At 39.5% G+C, this 18,904-nt stretch overlaps 1 protein-coding gene across 12 annotated transcripts in view; it reads right to left on the bottom strand.

Moving 5' to 3' along the window:
- The window catches only part of auts2a (activator of transcription and developmental regulator AUTS2 a), a 331,482-nt gene that overhangs the window by 106,425 nt on the left and 206,153 nt on the right, over nucleotides 1-18,904 (bottom strand). For all 12 annotated transcript variants that reach the window (XM_079600773.1, XM_079600784.1, XM_079600782.1 and 9 more), the window contains one exon: nucleotides 5,856-5,885. In XM_079600773.1, coding sequence (XP_079456899.1) covers nucleotides 5,856-5,885 — 30 coding nt within the window. The remainder of the gene's footprint in view (nucleotides 1-5,855; nucleotides 5,886-18,904) is intronic.

The following is an 18,904-nucleotide window of genomic DNA, read 5'->3' as shown; positions in this document are numbered from 1 at the left end:
AAGAGGGGGTGCCGCGGCGGGACTGTAGCCGAGCAGCTTTAAAGGAGACGTGTCAGCGCTGCAGCGGCGTCCCGGCCTTGATGAGGGACGCCGAGTCTCCCGAGCATCAATCACCCTGCCAGACCGGAGCCCCCCGGTCGGCTCAGGGGAAACGCCACTGACCCGACTGGGGAGCAAAGAGAGGGAGGGATAGAAGGAGCGAAGGAAGAAAAGCCAGTAAAAATTTAATGCACTCCGCAGAGCGGTCATGTCATACTTGGTTATGGAAAATAATCCCAGATGCTTGCAGTGGCTGAAATGGAGCTGTTATGTGCATGCCTCCTAACTCTGTCTGACAGCCGTGATGTACGACTACCATTACCGGAAAATATCACTTCAACTAACCCATGATCCGGCTCCACTCAGGGTCACATTATCCACGAGGAACAAATTACACCACTCCCCCCGCCGCTTCCTCACTCCCCTCGCCCCCCAACCCCAAAGTAAATACAAATTTCCTACACGGCCCGGTACAAATGCGGGCCGATACGTTAGCTATGACAACGCTCCGCGGAGTGACGGAGATGATGAAGTACATGACAAATCACGGGCTGACAGGCCACTCTACAGCAATCAGCCTCTTTCCCGGGCTCACGAGCGCCCACTCAAGCCTGTAAACACCCCTCTGCTCGCTCCCCTCTCTGTCCTCCCTCCTTTTTCCAGATGCAGGGAGGGCAAAACACATAATCTTTTACCGCTGACAACTCGCTCGCGAAGCTTTATTACCCGCCCGGTTTCACCGTGCGGAAGTGTGGCGAGGAGATAAAAAAAAACTGTTTTATGTTCCAGTGCTCCGGCTGAGTGATGGAGAAACTAATGTGCCTCTCCTCCTCCTCCTCCAACCGCCTCAGGGCAAACATCGTCAGAAGACGAAGAGAGAAGCGGCGGATGAAGTGGAAAAAGACAGACAAATGGAAGCCAGGATACATACTATGCATATGGGCAGTGCTGGGTAGATTACTTAGTTGTCGTCCATTACTGAATACAAATGACATCATGAAGTTAGTAACGTAGTTAACAATCTATTACATTAAACATTTTAGGTAATATAATCAGAATACTTTTTAATTACTTTTACATTACTTTTGATATAACTCAACATATTGATTTGAATAGGATCATCTTTAAAGCTCTTCAAAATAAAACGCATAAAAAAATAAATAAAGATAAAGATAATACATATTTGATTTGTGTATGCTGTGTGGCTGTGTGTGATTATAGCTGCCTGACTAGTGGCCGGTCTGAAAAATGCAAGACTTTCCGAACATATAGAGTTTTTTTTTATGAAATAGGAAAATATTTCTTATTTAAAGATAAGAAAGAAGAATTTAGGGGGAAAAATAATCAATGAATTATGAATTTACTGCCATTTTGTGAATATTAAGTAATCATGTAATCAAAAAAGTAACTGTAGTCTGATTATGAATATTTAAACATGTAATAAATAAAAAAATTTTTTTTTACATCTGATTACATAATCCAGACTACATGTAATCAGTTATTATGGGCAATTCTGATCATGGTTTTGTGAAAGACACATTTTCTAAAGCAACACTTTAGTGAAGGTCTCGAATGAGATGCGAGCGAGTGAAATTATAGCACTTCTCTGACGCAGAGACGCTAATAAATCTGCAACTGCTTTCAAATGGTGTCCTCTGCCCTTGGCCACACACAGATGGGGGGAAAATATGCAAGAAGGAATGAAGGGCCCATGAAAAGAGTGAGGGGGTGAGGGGTGTTAAAAGAGTTCAGCAATAAAGGTCCTCTTATTTTCCCTTTTAAGGCCTCATCAAGTGCATTAAAACGCAAGAGGATGTTCATTTGGGGCCAAAGGTGGGATACGTTAAAGGTACTTAAGATTAATCTGTCCATGCTTGTGCGATTTGTCATCTCCAGCTACCTCTTAAAGGTAATGGGCTGATAATTGATTAGTACACATAAAACCATTTTTCAGCAGGCTTTGTGCTCGCTGTTAATGTTTTAGCTTCAGCATAATGTTTATGCTGTGATTATGATATAGTTTAAAAGCATTATTCGTGGTTAAAAACTGCCAGTTTAAAATAAAAGTCCATAATGACATGATGCATCACATACGATGGGAACCATATGACTTAATAATAAGGATTATTGTCAGTGAAAAGCTTACATTTATTAATCTTGTACATCCATGTTACGACGTTGGGCTTTATGTGATAATCATTAATGTTTTGCATTGTATGCCATCATTTTCCAGTACAAGTGTTTTCATCAATTTATAGCTGTACTATTTTCAACTTGTTTCAAGTATGTTTCAACTTGTTCCTTTATGATTGATGACAGCAGAAAAAAAGGCCTTATTGTTGAGTTCTGAAATGTAAAAATCTAGTTCTTCTAACTTTAAATGTACAGATCAGTAAAGAAAGACAGGAAAATACAAGTAAACAATGATGTGAAGCATGTCAGGCTCAAACCTGGAATCTTCATTGGCTCATATGTCAAGAGCACATGTGCAAGCCACTGCACCACGGCTCAGACATAAAGAGGGATTCTGAGGGTAGAGAGGCACTAAGCCTGAGCACATGTGCTGATTTGTTGCTGGCTAAAGTCGGCATAGATTCACTTGAGCCTCAACGGTCTTTAAACGCTCTCAGATGGCGCAGACCTGTTAGTGTTAACTGCGCCATGAAAAGGGGACGTTATTGGATCCGGGCAGCAGCGGAACATCAAACAGCCCGTCAGGCGGTGGAATCTTTCCCTCTTTCTCTCTCTGCCAGCCACAGAAGACATAATAATCCCCCTTGAGCGCCAGGTAATGAGAAGACAGGGTCCTACCTGCTCTCTCTAATAACACACACCTCTTCTGCCCACAAATCAGGGCAGGGGCCTGGGGTTTGGTGGGTGAGCAGGTTGTGGGGAGAGGTGAGAACAAGATCCCTGGCACACCGAGGGAAAGAGAAAGAGAACGAAAGTAACGGGGCAACCAGGGACCCGAGCGGAGCCAAAAGCCTGGAAGGTGGAGGCCAGCCACAGTTGCCAGAGCCAGCCAAATGCATTCAGAGCATTCTGGACCCCGTTCGGTCTGCAAGCTGCCAATTCATCCAGCAGCAGGAGAGGGAGAGCGAGAGGAGAGCGAGCCAGAGAGGGCAGACAGCAGGACTAGGGCCGGGTTCCAGTTGGAATAGACCAGGCCCGCATGATGAACAGTGTACAGACTGTACCATTTAATAAATCTCTCGCTCCGCTCCAGCTAACACAAACGAGATGTCAAAAGGCCATTAAACACTCTCACACTTTACGCAACACGTCCACACACACACACATACTGCTTCCCATTAACATTAAAAAACCATAAAAAAACATAATTATTTTATAATTAAATTTAATAAAACACCATTCAATCAATTACACTAATTAATCAAACCTGCATGTAATGCACATCATTATTACTAAGTAAACTACTTAAGTGAAAGAAATAAATCATTGCTGGCATTATTTTTAGTTTTTAACTAGTTAGAATATTTTATAAATAACAATATTCATAATATAAATATTAAAACAATATACACTGATATTAAACATTTTATTAAATAAATTCATTTACATAATTTAATAAATAATATATATATATATATATATATATATATATATATATATATATATATATAAAATATATTAAAAAACAGTTAAAGTTAAAGTTAAGCCTACATTTAAAGCTAGTAAAAATAATGATAACATTTATAAACAATAAACAATAATATAAAAATAAATGTATACATTACATTTGTGTTACTAAATACTGTTTTATATATTTATATTGTATTATACATTTATAAAACTATTTTTTAATTAGATCACATCAATTTATATGCTCATGTGAACAGCGTCGGCCAATAACGATCCAGCGTTCTGAGGTAGAACCCAGAAGCGCTGCACTGTGTTTACTGCGTGAACAGCGTATAGCAGACTGACATGGAGGAGAAGAGATTGTAGAATAAAGTTATTATTTTTATTTGTTTTTTTGTGCAATAAAAGTATTCTCGTCGCTTCATAACATTAAGATTGAACCACTGTCGTCACATGGACTATTTTAATGATGTATTTACTACCTTTCTGGGCTTTGAAATTTGCAATGACGTTGCTGCCTATGGCTGATCCAGAAAGCTCTCGGATCTTAATTTGTGTTCCGAACACATGAGGATGAGTAATTAATGACAGAATTTTAATTTTTAGGTGAACTAACCCTTTAAGGAGAGTGGGCATGCATGTCATTTAAGGGGAAAAGGGAGAATGTTCATATCATTCTTGCAGTCAGAAAGTGATTTCTCCAGAGTGTCTTTTTTTCATCTCCTGATTTGAGCCGGAGGAGAATAAAAAGAGACAGTTTGTCTGTGGGTGAATACTACTGACCCATTAATGTGACAAGTCGTCCTCCCCTACAGCCGCTGAACATATACTGTACTGTAACTGCTATTGCAGGGGAAAGAGCTACTGAATTCATTCCCAGAGTAAAGCATGTGAATATATCACTGATCTGTCGCTTATTGCTAATGCAGCTCAACATGCTGACGGTTTTGTAAACACATTTTAAGAGCTATTGACAGAAAGAGATCCCTCTGAAGTGTTTGCGAATGTGTGTGCGTTTGAAAGAGAGCGCTCTTGTTTCTTTGTTTATCTAATAAACCCTCCCATTGTTTTGACACATAATTAATCAAAGGCAGAGAGAATGACATGACATTGTGAAAATCATTAGAGGAATAATGAGAAGCAGGAACGCAGCGAGCAAAACAGCGATTAATGTCGTACACCACACATCTCTGCCATGCCACAACAAAAGGGCTTTGACTGACATGGCTAATTCGACTCGTCGGCATCAAACCACTACTGGTTAAAACAACAAATAAGGGAAAATTCTAAAAGAGTGAACAAAACAACATTTTCCTGTAATCATGCTGATGTTCAACAGACAGTAAATAAGTCGTGCAATGTGTCTTGTAAAGCTTTTTGTATCTTGCCTAGTTTGCATCAAAGTTAGCCTAGAGCCTAGTGTTCAATTACATTCATGCATTTAAATAATGGCCTGATTTAGTTAAAAATAACACACTGTATGTCTTGTGGGTTATATCTATATATAATAAATCTGTAGGAATTGTTACATGTTAATATGTGTAAAATGTAACTTGTGAAGCTCGTAATGGTTCTTTTCAAATTTCGCACACCATTTAGTCATTCATAATTAATGCAGAGTTAATTAAGGCCTTCTCACAGTCATTAACAAGATGGCAATTCTAATTAAATAGAAACACACTTTTAAGTAGAGTCTAATATTGGATTCTCATTGATTCAAGTTTGATTAAAAACGAATAAAGATGATTTTAGAAGTGCTATATGATGTAACATGGTATTAATAATACCACTACTGGCACTAAAACTACAGCTAACTAGCTTTACATTTCCTGAAGCAAATCACAATTCAGTATATTAATTACAATGACATTTCCCCTACCATATTTAAATCCGAATATTATATAAAAAAAAAAAAAAAAAACTAAAAGACATTCACATTGAGTGACCAAAGCGACCTTCATTTTCAAGAAAGATTTGGCGAATTCTGGGAGAGAAAAGTAACAGCGATGGCAACCATAGGCAATGCAACAAACGATTTATGCAAATTAGTAGCGGATTGATACGGGCTTTGTAGTTGTCTTTGCATATTATGTAGGGATAAGAAACAGTACTACAACAAAAACATTTCAACATTTGTGTTTAATTCAGAGATTTCAATACACTGCTGTTGTTGTGAGCTCTCTATTAATAGAAATAATTAGGCACGGTCTTACCTTGTCTTCTTGGTCAGTCTCGCTTTCACACTGTAAGACAAAGACAAAGGCAACATTAGAACAGTGCAGAATCTAATAGATGTGACAAAGCTGAAACACTTTTTTTTTTTTGCTTTTAAATATAAAGCCATTATGAAGTGGGAATCTGATTCCGGCAGTCTCGCACTGCACAGCTCATCAGCAGAGTAATAAAAGTCTAAGCAGGAAAAGGCTGTTCTTATCTCACTCAGTGGCCAGGCCTCATTACATCTGCCTATTACCACCAGCAGGGCTTTTTCTCCCAGACACCAACTAGAGTACGAGTCCAACTATCTTCACGTCTCATAGGCCACAGACACACTGCAGCTAAATACAGCAGCTGAGTACTTAAGCTTGTTCTGTATACAGCCTTTTACAATAAAAACAACCACATTCACTCTCCTGAAATTCAACAAACTGATTACTTGGTCAAAAATATCTAATATTAAAACGGTTTAATTGTTGGCATTGATGTTTAGGGTTGGGTACTGCAGACTTCCTGATTCAATTAGATTCTGAATGGGTCCTTTGCGTCTATTTCTAACTTTTTTCTGCTAATGGTGTAAATAGTTTCAGATTGATTCCAAACTTCTTTTGAAATAAAATAAAAACTGGCTCATAATAGTCATTTGTTCATGAATCAGACTACACTGGTTGCTGAATTTGGAGCAGCATACTCTTACTTAGCCTAGAAATCTAGACGCACCCTAACGGCAGCAAATGTAATTTTCAGCCAGGATCGTCTAGCAACTCTCCATTGGCTTGCGAGCTGGAAAAACCAAACTCTAGCCAGGCCAATCACATTGTGTATAGAGTCAGTGGGCGAGCTTAACATAATGACGGCAGAGTTGCGACGGTTCCGCGTGAATTCCCTGCTACTTGAAAACAAAGAAGATGGCTGCTGCTGCTGGCGAACAGCGGTCTTTCCAATCGGCTTTGGCCGCGATTCTTTGGCAGCGACTCTCAAAGCTTTTCTTTGAGAAAAGAACAAAGAACGGCACTGAAGTCATTCTTAAAAAAGGAAGATATGTTCCGTCGCTCTGACTACGTTACCTTCTTCGTTGTTCTGGTTCGTTGTCTCGCTATCCTATTGCGTGCAGAGGGAATTTGAAAGACAACCGTTTATCCCGCCCCTCGGATTGAGCCCCGCCAATGGTGTGTTCCCAGACCCGACATCTTGATGTGGGTCTGGCTTGTCAGGCTAACTTTAGTGGTTAAATACTGTAAAGAGTAAAGAGTAGTTTGTGGTTCTGAATTCAGCATATTCTGATTATTCTGATTCACTATAAAGTACCAGTTCATAAGAGTTGTTCATGGTCAGAATTGGGCTACACTGGCTCATAAGAGTCATTCGTTTTCGGAATCGGTCGACAATGATCATGTTGAATGTTTTTTATTTCACTAAAAAGAACAATTCACAAGAGTCATTAATTTTCAGAATCAGACTTCACTGGTTGCTCTGTATGTTTTTGATTCACTACAAAAACAGTTCATCATAAGAGTCATTCGAATCAGGCTACACTGGTCGTACTATCTTTTTAAATCACTAAAACAACCCAAGTCAATAAGAGTATTTTATTTTCCGAATAGGGCTACACTGGTCTAGTTGTATGTTTTTGATTCATTAAAAATAACTTGTTCATAAGAGTTGTTTGTTTTCAGAATTGGGCTACACTGGTTACACTATGTTTTTGATTGACTAAAAAGAACCACGGTTGTCCCTCCAAAAACTTTGCAGTGCATACATAGCCATAAAAAAGACTAAAGTGATCCAACTTTTTTTCCAGTGTGCACTTAAGAATTTAACATTTAAGACATTACCCTGAATGAAAATAAAATAAAACAACAAAACAAAACAACAGAGGGTAGTGGGGTCTTCATGCTAAATAAAGCAATAAAAAAAAAAGAGCTAATAAACATAGAATGATATTAAAATGCTGAATTTAAGCCTTTCTGTCCAATTTCAATTTCAAGGTCCGCTTAATTCTTTATCTGCTAATTAGCTAGCAGCACACAGATGACTTGGCTGGGAGAGATGCGTTCAGGGTTTGAGTTTGGACTCCCTAATGAAAGCCTGCTAGGGGCGGGGCTTAAGGTCTTCAGGGCCAATTACACCCAGTGGAGCATAAACCTTGTGGCAGCCCTGAATGATTGACAGTTCTGGGAGTCGTATTCCTGCAAGGACTGAAAGCTAGGCATAGAAAGTGAGAGGAAGGGACAGAGTGAGAGAGGGGAGAATATTTTCTGGCACGAGTTTCTCCCATCTGACCTGATACAGGGCCTGCTGAGCAGCATCCAATTTACAGCCCCAGTCCAATGGGATTCGAGACATACGGGGCTCATGTATTATACATAACCAATAAACACACACACAGATGTTAATAACCTACTGCTCCTGTGTGTGCCAGTACCATAATACTGTTAGCATTACAGTAAAAATGCTATGAAACACAATCAGTATTATATTATTGAGGCTTTTGAAATATAACCCACACTCTTCCCGTCCTTCCATGTACTTGGCCACAATGGTCGATTTAACATGTACGACTTCCTAAAGGCCAGAGGCTCCCCTTCATCTGGCACAGGCAAAGTTCCTGAAGAGTTAAAATAATGAGCAAAATGTATTTTTTCCAGTGTGTTGTGATCCATAAAAAACACTGCCGGCATCTCCATTGGCGTGTCAGTGCTCCCCGTGCCCAGCCTAGCGCTTTGATTGCGGAGATATGAGAGGAACGAAATGACTCGCCCTTGCTTGTGAAGCAAATGGAACGCGCTAATAGAACTCATCGCATTACCCAATGCAAAAGTGCCATAGCTCATTACGTCAGGATAAAAGGATATCATTGTAGACGGTGAGCAGAATTGACTTTCTGCGCCGCGACTTGATGATTTAATCAACTGCTCTCCTTCGCTTCTCATCCGCGTGCCTGACGCTAGCACAGGTGCCGTTAAACGACACTCTCTCGCAAGCCAGCGAGTGGAGAAAGGGAAGAAATTGCTGTCATTATTCTTTCTCTCTCTCTTGCTCCTTCTTTCCAAGAATAGAGGTATGTACATTTCCATACTGGTGCTGAGAGAAAAGATTGAGAAAAGGGGGGGGGGGGGGGGGGGGGGGGGGGCCAGATGGAAATACCTTTATAGTGGGAAAGTAAAAGTAACGGAGAAAGTAAGATTAGATCTGACAGGTAAGGGCAGGCAGCTTGTTTGTCCTTAACAGCGAGAAGCTGCACGTTTCATGAATAAACAACAGCAACAACAAAAAAACAAATAGGTAAGATCTGTCGCATGTTGTGATTCAAAGTATATTAGAGCGTCTGAGTCGTGGCATAGTGCTTAGTACATATTGGGCTATGGTGCTCATGTGGGAGATGCAGGTTCGAGTCCAGTGTTATTTTTCAATTCTTTGCTTTTCTCTCCATCATTTCCTGTCCTGTTTCATCAAATAAAAGTGGAAAAATATATTGTTGCCTAACAATTATACTATACAATTTATATTTTATTACAGTTATATATTATATTATAATATAATATAATATAATAGCGTATTCATATTAGTGAGTCAAGAAAACATAAATTTGAACAGATTGAAGTTAAGAAAACAACAGTAAAGGATGCTGACAAGAGTAAATATGAAGAGATTGGCATAATGATGGTCAGTCCAACATATTTAATTCCTCTAAAATACTTGGTATTACAGTCATATTGGATGGATTAACTTGGGAATCCATCTCAGCATTTTCAAGCTTTTTTTCTGGTGTGGTGTTAATTTCAAAGCCAAACACTTCGCCAATTGATCTTGGCTGCAGATCAATATAGCATGTTAAGCTTATTAAAACAGCCAATGGCCTCAGTGGAACAGTAGAGCCATCTGCTTTAGTTAGACACACACTCCTCAGATACAGCGAATGAGGAAGAGCTGATTAGGCCTCCGAATGAGACCAATAGTGTAACAGATCCGGTCTACCCCTGCTGTGTTCATGCAGTCTGTACTGCAGCAGTGCAGCATGGGAGCTAAACACATCTTGAAAATCCTAAAGAAATAAAAAATGACATATTTGACATATTTCAGAATAATAGTGAAGCAGGAAAGGTATGAAATCATGGTTCATTATGCACTTGTACTCTTTATTTCCTTTCCCAAATATCAATTGAAAGGAATAGGCATTTTAAAAGGGCCTTCAATGTTTTGTGGTTTGTCCCTTGGCTTTATAACACAAGAAACAAGCTCTTTGATATGTCACCAACTTCTTGTTACAGCACGAAATGTCGACCCAGCACTCTTTAAACAATGTCATGGTTTCTTAAAAGTCTGGACTGGAATCAAAGTCCCTAATTTGGCTGGTTTTTCCACTAAAATCAAAATTAAGCTTTTTTTAACACGAGCACATCCACACACACAATGGCAAATTTCCACAATGGCAAAAACAGAGCATTTACATGAAAATATATTCAAGCTAAATACATTTTATTCCTATTTGAAGTCAAATCCCAAAGGCCTTGTAAGTGCGGTACAATAAAGGAGCGAAAGCAATCGTATTCTGAGCTCGCTTAACCACGTCTTTGCCATTGTCCAAAGCTCCGAGCTTAACCAGACTTCTCGAAACGAAAACCTCACTGCCCACATCAAACTGCATGACACACTCTGGTGAAGGGCCAACACAATGAAAAATGTGTGGTTTAAATTCAGCACAGCTATGAGCCAAACACAGCAAACACTCTGAAAATATGCTTCAAAAATATGTTTAAAAACAGCACATAAAGAGATCTATTCTTATTTAGCAGTCATTGATGTAAAACCGCAGTCAAATGTCAAGTTAGGACGCAAAGTGTTCAACGTTCCATTTCATGGTCTATTTGCCATTGTGTTGTAATTGGCACTGTCAACGAACGCTGAAATTAATTGAGACTGATCTGTGCTTGATTACAGAGGCAGTGGGGGTCCGGAAGGTTGACGATAGGTTTGTACGCTCTTTCTCCCTCCATCCCTTCATCCCTCCTCCTTCTCTTTCCTTTGCTATTTTCACCCTCTGCCTGTCGCTCTCTCGCTCTGCCTGCGGGCTGTGGTGGGTGGCGGTGGGGGACAGCTTGAAGAATGGCAACCATTGCCAGGGTCAGCTCTGACAGTGCCAATTTGATGCGCTGCCACAGAGAGCTATGTGCCCTACCTCCTTCCTCCCCCCTCATTCTCTCTCTCCCTGTCCTCCTACCTCCCACAGAAAAATCTGCGCGTCCTGATGGTTTTCTGATGCAAACCATGGCGCGGCAAAATGGTTTTTCCCCTCCTGCTGCCTGCTTCTCCATCTGCCACTGGGGCCGCGCCGCCGCCGGCCGCCTGCCTGTCACAGCGTGCAGTGAAATTAGCCAGGGAGGAGGCGCTCGCTAGTGCTAATTACGTTTTAATCATTGGAAATGTGTTGGCAAATCAAGGCCTGGAGCTCCCACTCTCTGCTCTGCAGTAGGAGTGTGTATGTGTGTGTGTTGAGCTGGATACAAGAGGAAGGATGAAGAGAGAGAGGAAGCAAAAACAGGCACAGCCAGCACTGAGCTAAGAGTCAGACGCTCTGAGGAGAAAATGGCGGCGTGCCTTGTACTGTCTGCTGAGAGTGAGGCTTTGAGTATTGGGCCACAGAGAGACAAGACATTTCAAGACTGAAACCAACGCTTCTCCAAGTCTACCATTCAGAATGAGTTATGCCACACTGAGCCGGCTACTGACGACCCATGAGTAACAAGGTGACATTTTAACAAGTACTGATGAGTCAAGCGTGGCTCTCAAGGTATTGGGCAGATTCTTCAAAAACTAAACCTATTCAAATATTTTAATTTATTCATGATTCAATTTATAAAAAAATTGAGGTGAAACCAATAAGAAGGAAATTATTTTCCTCTTCAGTGAAACTCATGACAAATTTGCATTTAATTTGAGTTTACAAACTCATTTGAACGTGAAATTATAAGCTTACTGCAAATAGGCAGGACTGTTGGGCCATAGAAGTTTGACAGAACACTATTTTTTTTTTTTTCATTTGACATGATCCATTTAACTTATCATTATTTAAAGAACTGGTATGAGTACCAATAAATACAGTAACATCAAGCTTTTATAAAATGTATTTCCTTAGTTAAAATAAATTAAAACACAAAAATGTTGAAAAAATATACACATTATTTTATTTTATTTATTTATTTATTTTATTTTTTTGCAAAGTGGTATCATCCAAAAAGAATGAACTAAAAAAATGGAAATTATAAAATATATAACAATAGAAAACAGTTATATTATAATTATATATTCTATTATCATTTAAATTGTAAAAATATTTCCCAACATAACTGTTGTTACTGTATTTTTAATCAAATAAATGAGGCATTGTAAGAGACTTCTTTCAAGAACATTAAAAAAATGCGCAATTATTCCAAACTTTTGATTGACAGTGTATACTGAATGTGTGTGTGTGTGTGTGTAACAGTTTAATTATTAATTTAGTCATAAGAAATATCAAAAAATAGCATTCGATATATTTTCTCTAGTTTGGGTCTCAGGTAAACACAAAATGGCCTTTTTAGGCCACAATTTATGAAAGTTTAAGAAACCCTGATCAGACTGACTGGAAGCAGACATCAAAGATAAATCAAAGCAAATAAAAATAAATAAAAAAACACAGACAAACGACAACCATTAAAACATTAATGTAGCTAACACAACATTGGAGATACCACTGCTGCATTACACTATTTATGTATTCAATGTTTATGTCATTTTAAGCTTAAATGTCCAACTTAAGCTAAACCTAACAGTGCATAAATGACAGACGTGGGTGGGTGACATAAATAACATGACTGCGAATCATCTACCCCATGTCTCTGTGTTCTCCACAAGCCTTTAACATTAAACTCAAGTGAAATCTAACCTCACTTAGAAGAAAAAACACAGCAGCGCTGCTGTCAGACGCATCAGCGAGAAGGAGGAAATGTATTTCGACACCTTTGACTGGCTTAGGCCATTAAGAGCACCAGGATCCAGACCTGATGACATTCAGGGACTAATTCACACAGCATCTGCGTGACGTCCAGCTGTCATCCTAAAGTACAGCAGGATGAAGGAGCGGATGAACAAATGAGGAGGGAAGCGTGACAGCCAGGAGGGCGTCTAGATACAGGGAAAACATCTCCTTCACCAGTAGAGTGTGGCCTGTCCCAGGGCAGCTCTCTCTCACGCCTGTCAGAAAGCAGTCATCTGCTGCCTGGCCTAATAACCTCCAGCCTGATCGTAGCGTCCAACCCTCTCCCTCATGCACCTTTCCAACATCTGCAGGCAATTTCCTCCCCGATATGACACTTTCTCTAGACCATGAGCACTGAATATGAACTAAAGGACTTAAGAGAGCACAAATACTGAAGCTTTGTTCCAAAACCTAGAAAGCTGCCAAAATAAAGCACACTTTAATAATATGTGCGCTTCTAGCACAAAGCAGCATTGCATATGTCCTTCATGGAGAAGGCAATCCCACAATGCACTGCACTGGGGGGGAAACAACACGTGGCAGGCAAATCAAGAATTTATTTTATGATAACTGTACTATTTCAAATTAATACTAAATTTATTGGTTAAATAGTTGATCAACATATTTTGTTATGTTGCTATATATTATTATAATTATTCATTGTATTGTTCCTTTTCAAATTAAATGTAAATGATGTTATTTAGACAATACTATTATGTTTATTAAAGTACTGTGCCAGTAGCTTAGCAACATGCAAACATCAACATCTATTAAAATCAACTGTTATCTTTGTGATGCAGAATTGCTGCCTATGTCACTTATGACATAAGTTTGGATGCTGTCATAGAAAACTGCAGTATTGCTATTGCAATAGTTTTAAAATAGCACCTGTGTGGGAAATACTGGTGTATAAGAAAATTGTAGATAAGAAGCTGAATCTCAAGTATTGAGAGCCATTCTTAGACGTATATCAGCCACACACACTCTCTGTGTGATGCCGTGCCAGGAAATAGAAAAGGGTTAGCGGGTACAAGATGTGTCTGTGTTATGCCTGTATGCACGTATGTAAATGTGTCTACGTATCTGGAGGGAACGTCTACCTTTAAAATAACTTGTCAGCTAAGCGGCTCGGGCTGACAGATGTGAGATGGCGCCCCGAGGTGGAGCTTGGCACAGACAGATGGTGCCACAGGGCAACGCGCTTAGCTGATCAACCAAGGGTGGCATTGTCACCCAGCCTGCCAGCCACAAGTGAGAGTGGGAGGGTAGGGTAAACGCTGTGTGTGTGTGTGTGTGTGTGTGTGTGTGTGTGTGTGTGTGTGCTTGTAAAAGAAAAAAAAAAGAGTGGGAAGATGAAATCATATGTACAAATCAGTGAAACATAATATATTCCTGTAATGGAAAAGCTGATTTTTCAGCATCATTACTCCAGTATTCAGTGTCACATGATCCTTTAGAAATCATTATTCTAATATGCTGATTTGCTGCTCAAGAAACATTTCTTCTAATCAATGTGAAAAACAGCTGTGCTGCTCAATATTTTTGTGGACACCATGATACATTTGTTCTTCAGGATTACAATAGAAAGTTAAAAAGAACAACATTTGTTTGAAATCTAAATCTTTATCAATTTGTAACATTATAAAATTACACGAACGCACACACGCACTCTCTCTCACACACACACACACACACACACACACACACACACACACACACACACACACACACACACACACACACACACACACACACACACACACACACACTAACGCACACACACACACACTAACGCACGCACGCACACACGCAAGCACGCACGCATGCACGCACACCTGAATGTCTGCATTACTACTGTAGACTTCAGAGCAACAACATATTAAATTTGACAAAAGAAAGCGGGACTGTCAAGGACAAAAAGTATTTTCAAAGGGTTTTTAACCAAGAAACACGATGACAAGTTGTTATGTAAATTTTTCATGAATCTGTTTTAATTCATGTCTAATTCATCCAATGTTTTATGGAATTTTTTATCCACTGTAAAGTTCTTCAGAAGATATTACTAATGTTTAGTCAGCTAACAATTAAGTTAGACAACAGCACAATTAATAATAAACTGTGCTTCTGTCCCTCACTGCTGTTTATGTCAAATTAAATATGCCATCTTTTCTGACTAAGGTCTATTTCAAGATGCCAGACATTTTTCTTTCCCCTAATAAACAAACAAACAAGCAAACAAACAAGCAGAGTCAGTGTGAATTTCACTCCCACAGACATTCAGCGCTGAAGAAGGTTAGGCAGCAAACAGTTGCTAGCTTAATCAAAGATTAATAGAAAGATTTTCAGACAATTAAATGCATCAGATTGCATTGTTTGTACCATTATGGCTCCTCCCTGGGGAACAGTCCACTTTGTTTGCATTTTAATTACTGCATGCACAGCTGATATTTGCTCTGATGCCAGCTGCCATCTTTGTTATGCTTCTCCTCGTACCCTCTGGAAAAGAGCAGTGAGGCAGAAAAAGTGTGGATGAATGTATGCAATTATGATATAACTGAATATCCCGACAGCACAACGACATATATAGGGCAACTGGACAATGCAGACGCACACAGGTCAAACATTAACTATTTATTTTATCATTGAGTAAGTTTCATTAACAGACTAGTTTCATTCATGGCCATATAGACATCACACACGAATGAGCAATATTCTAGCTTTCCTTCATTTACTCTTCATCATGCTCTCTAATTTTCTATCAAACTGCAGTATCTCTTTTTTTCTCTATTTCCCTGTGCCTCCCCCACTTTCTCTCTTCCTCCAGCAGGAACGGATGTGTAGCTCTAATCACTTTGCTCCCCACACCTGACGGCACACTATTAACTCTAGGTCTCTCTGGTGACCCTGCGGGTCGTTGCCCATCACATCAAGTTTTTATTAGGGAATTTTCCTCATCATTAGCTCTGGCCCAGACGCCCACCATTAATATTCATTCTACTGCACACTTCCATCATCCTCTGTCTCGGTCTTACTACAATCCATCTGAAATGCTGCAGCACATTCAGCACCTATCATTAACAGAGCTCCATTCCATCATTGACAGTTGTTTTGGAAGACACACACCTTGACCTGTAAAACATTTTTCTGTCTGTCTGTCTGTCTGTCTGTCTGCTATCTATCTATCTATCTATCTATCTATCTATCTATCTATCTATCTATCTATCTATCTATCTATCTATCTATCTATCTATCTATCTATCTATCTATCTATTTCTCGATAGATCTGGTGTTGTGCAAATATTATGAGAAAATTAAACCTGTTGTAGGAGACTCCAAAACAACATTAGAAAACTTTAAAAAAGCATAATAGGGGGCCCTTTAATATTAGCCTTTTGTTTGACTGCTTTATCAAACAGCTAATAATGTGTTGCTAATGTTAGCAGCCTTCTAAAATCAGCATCGTTAGAAACTCTTTGAACAACTTAGAACGTCAGTGGAGAAAGGCATAGTTCATCATAACATCGTAATATACACAAAATTCCCCCGCTATATTGCTAAATGTAATCTGATTTTTCATATCAACAGAAAAATATACCAGGATAACCTGGCTTCTCTCGAGACTCCCCTGCTTTGCAGCAGTTAATGATATGCTAAAGCCCGTCTGCATCTTGACGTGATTGGTGACTATAGTTTGTGACACACAGGCGATTTCAAACTGTGTTTTTGAGTCTTTTTTGCACTGCAGCTTTTAAGAGCAAACACTCAGCAATGCTGCTGACTTATGAATTTGCATATGGTTTGTCTTAAAAGCATATTAAAAACACCCCATAGACATATAAACAACATTAAAAACTTGATTTTCACCACAGGGGGTCTTTAAAGGTATGGGATTAAAATCTGAACTGTTTAATAAATTGCTTATCTACAAAGGTAATTACAAAAACAGCAGTGCAGTAACTGTTGAACAAAAGCATTAACTACAGGCCAGACCAATGAGCTCCTCAGCTGGAAGAGACACACACACACCCACGCACACGGACAGAGGTGATAAGACAGTCTCACACAGCGCCAGTGGCCAACTCTCACTCTGATAACCCTCCTGCTCCAGGGGATGGTTGTCTAAACACACAGACACACACAGACACACACAGACCGTGGTGGTGAACAGCCTCTGCTAGCCACAGGCACCTCCAGCAATTAACTGACAATTCCCTGACAAGCTGACATAAACCCCATGAAGCCTGGGCATTTGAGGCTGTATGTGTATGCATTCCTCAATGCAGTATTTTAAATAAAAAAACTATTAAAAAGGACACACAAACACAGACATATTACGCACACATACATACAGTATATACACACACAATTTTTTAATAACAAAATATATTAGTTACAATGTTAAAAGGCCGTTAGTATTCGATTTATGTCAAGCTTTTAAATTTTAAATTAAATCTCAATTTAAATATGTACAAACAAACAATTTGTGCTGCCAATACACACAGCACAGATGTGCTGGATGTAGCAAAACTCTAATATGTGTATCTTCCAAGTGTCGAACAGCTTTAGTTCTTGTGCCATTATCATTAGTTATGAATTCATTTTCCCAGACATGCTTGATCCAATTGTTCTCATACAATCACCATAAACACTTCTCAACACGCAAACAAGCCTAGATGAATAAACACCAATGGAAACGTCTCACTCTCAACTTGGCGGCCCTGCAGAGCTGCCAAAGATCTGCTTTGTAAACAACAAAAATATTTAATTTGAGAGAGTGATGCTGAGCAAAATGAAATTAAAAGGAACTCATGCTAACTGTTAAATTACTCGCAGCGCGCTAAATTACATTTGCTTTTCCATCGGAGAGATCAAACAGGAAAACTCCAGCACTCCAGCGCTAATTATTTACAGTCTTCACCTCCCTCCCATCCCAGGAGGCTTAATAAACACACTATTTCTCTCTCCCTCTCTCAAGTTTTTGCGCACACTTGTTTATTTCTGTTTTTTTTTTATTTTTTTTATAATAATTATATTCCCCCACCTCTTTTCCTGCAACTTCATAAACTCTGGCGTCGAGAGCCAAGACTGAGATTCGGATTGTAATCCTAGTGTACACTGGGGCTTCTTAAGAAAGCAGACCATCTAAAGCAGGGTGGGCCCGGTGGGGGTGTTGCTGTGGCAGCGTCGCCATGGGAGCAAGGGGTGAGTGACACGAATGGCTGTCACTGGGATTAATTAGCATGCTAAGTGGCGGAGGGGAGCACTAGGCAGCGGGTGTGAAGCAGAAGCCATCTGACATGCACACACACCCCAGAAGTGTGGATTTTCACCAAAGGTGGCGGCAGTGCAGATTGTAATCGCACCCCTGAGAAGTGATCTCACACATATACTCCTCTCTGAAAAACAAAATAAAAACAGAAACGGTGTCTGCTCGATGTGCAGTTAAGAGGGTGAACAAAATGTAAAAGAAAAAAGAAAAAAAGTGGCAGACAAAAAGACATCAATTACTCATCCTTTGCTTTTTTCCCCATTCTCCTCTACTGATTCCATTTTATTTGAATGGCAAAACTTTAAATGAAAATGAGCTATTTGCCATATTTCAAGGGATGCAGCCATATACAAAAATTCTAGCCAATAACAGTAAGCTGATAATTATCTTAATGTTATGCCGATAACCAATAACTGGCAATATTAACATTCCATACTACTTTGTTTAAATAAATATAAATCAAATAAATCATTTTAAATGCTAAACTAATTTAGGCATGCATCACATAATTATAATGTACAGTCGAATCTTATAATATACAGGGGATCTGCGTGCATATGGTGACGCACAAGTGTGTGAAATTCGATGTAGTATGCACTCCAGGGCGGCTACAACAACACCAAGTCCGCGCGATTGCATACAACCTTCTACTCCTCTCCCTAGTAGACTTTTGCGTTTTTACCCTTTAGACGGGAACGCAACGGTGGAGCGTTTTTAAGATTTCCACTCTGGAGGGTGGTTTCACTTTTTTTGCGTTT

This window comes from Phoxinus phoxinus, assembly GCF_949152265.1.
Source record: "Phoxinus phoxinus genome assembly, chromosome: 23".
NCBI classification, from domain to species: domain Eukaryota; kingdom Metazoa; phylum Chordata; class Actinopteri; order Cypriniformes; family Leuciscidae; genus Phoxinus; species Phoxinus phoxinus.
The sequence above is the reverse complement of the archived record's forward strand: the minus strand, read 5'-3'. Positions and strand labels throughout refer to the sequence as shown.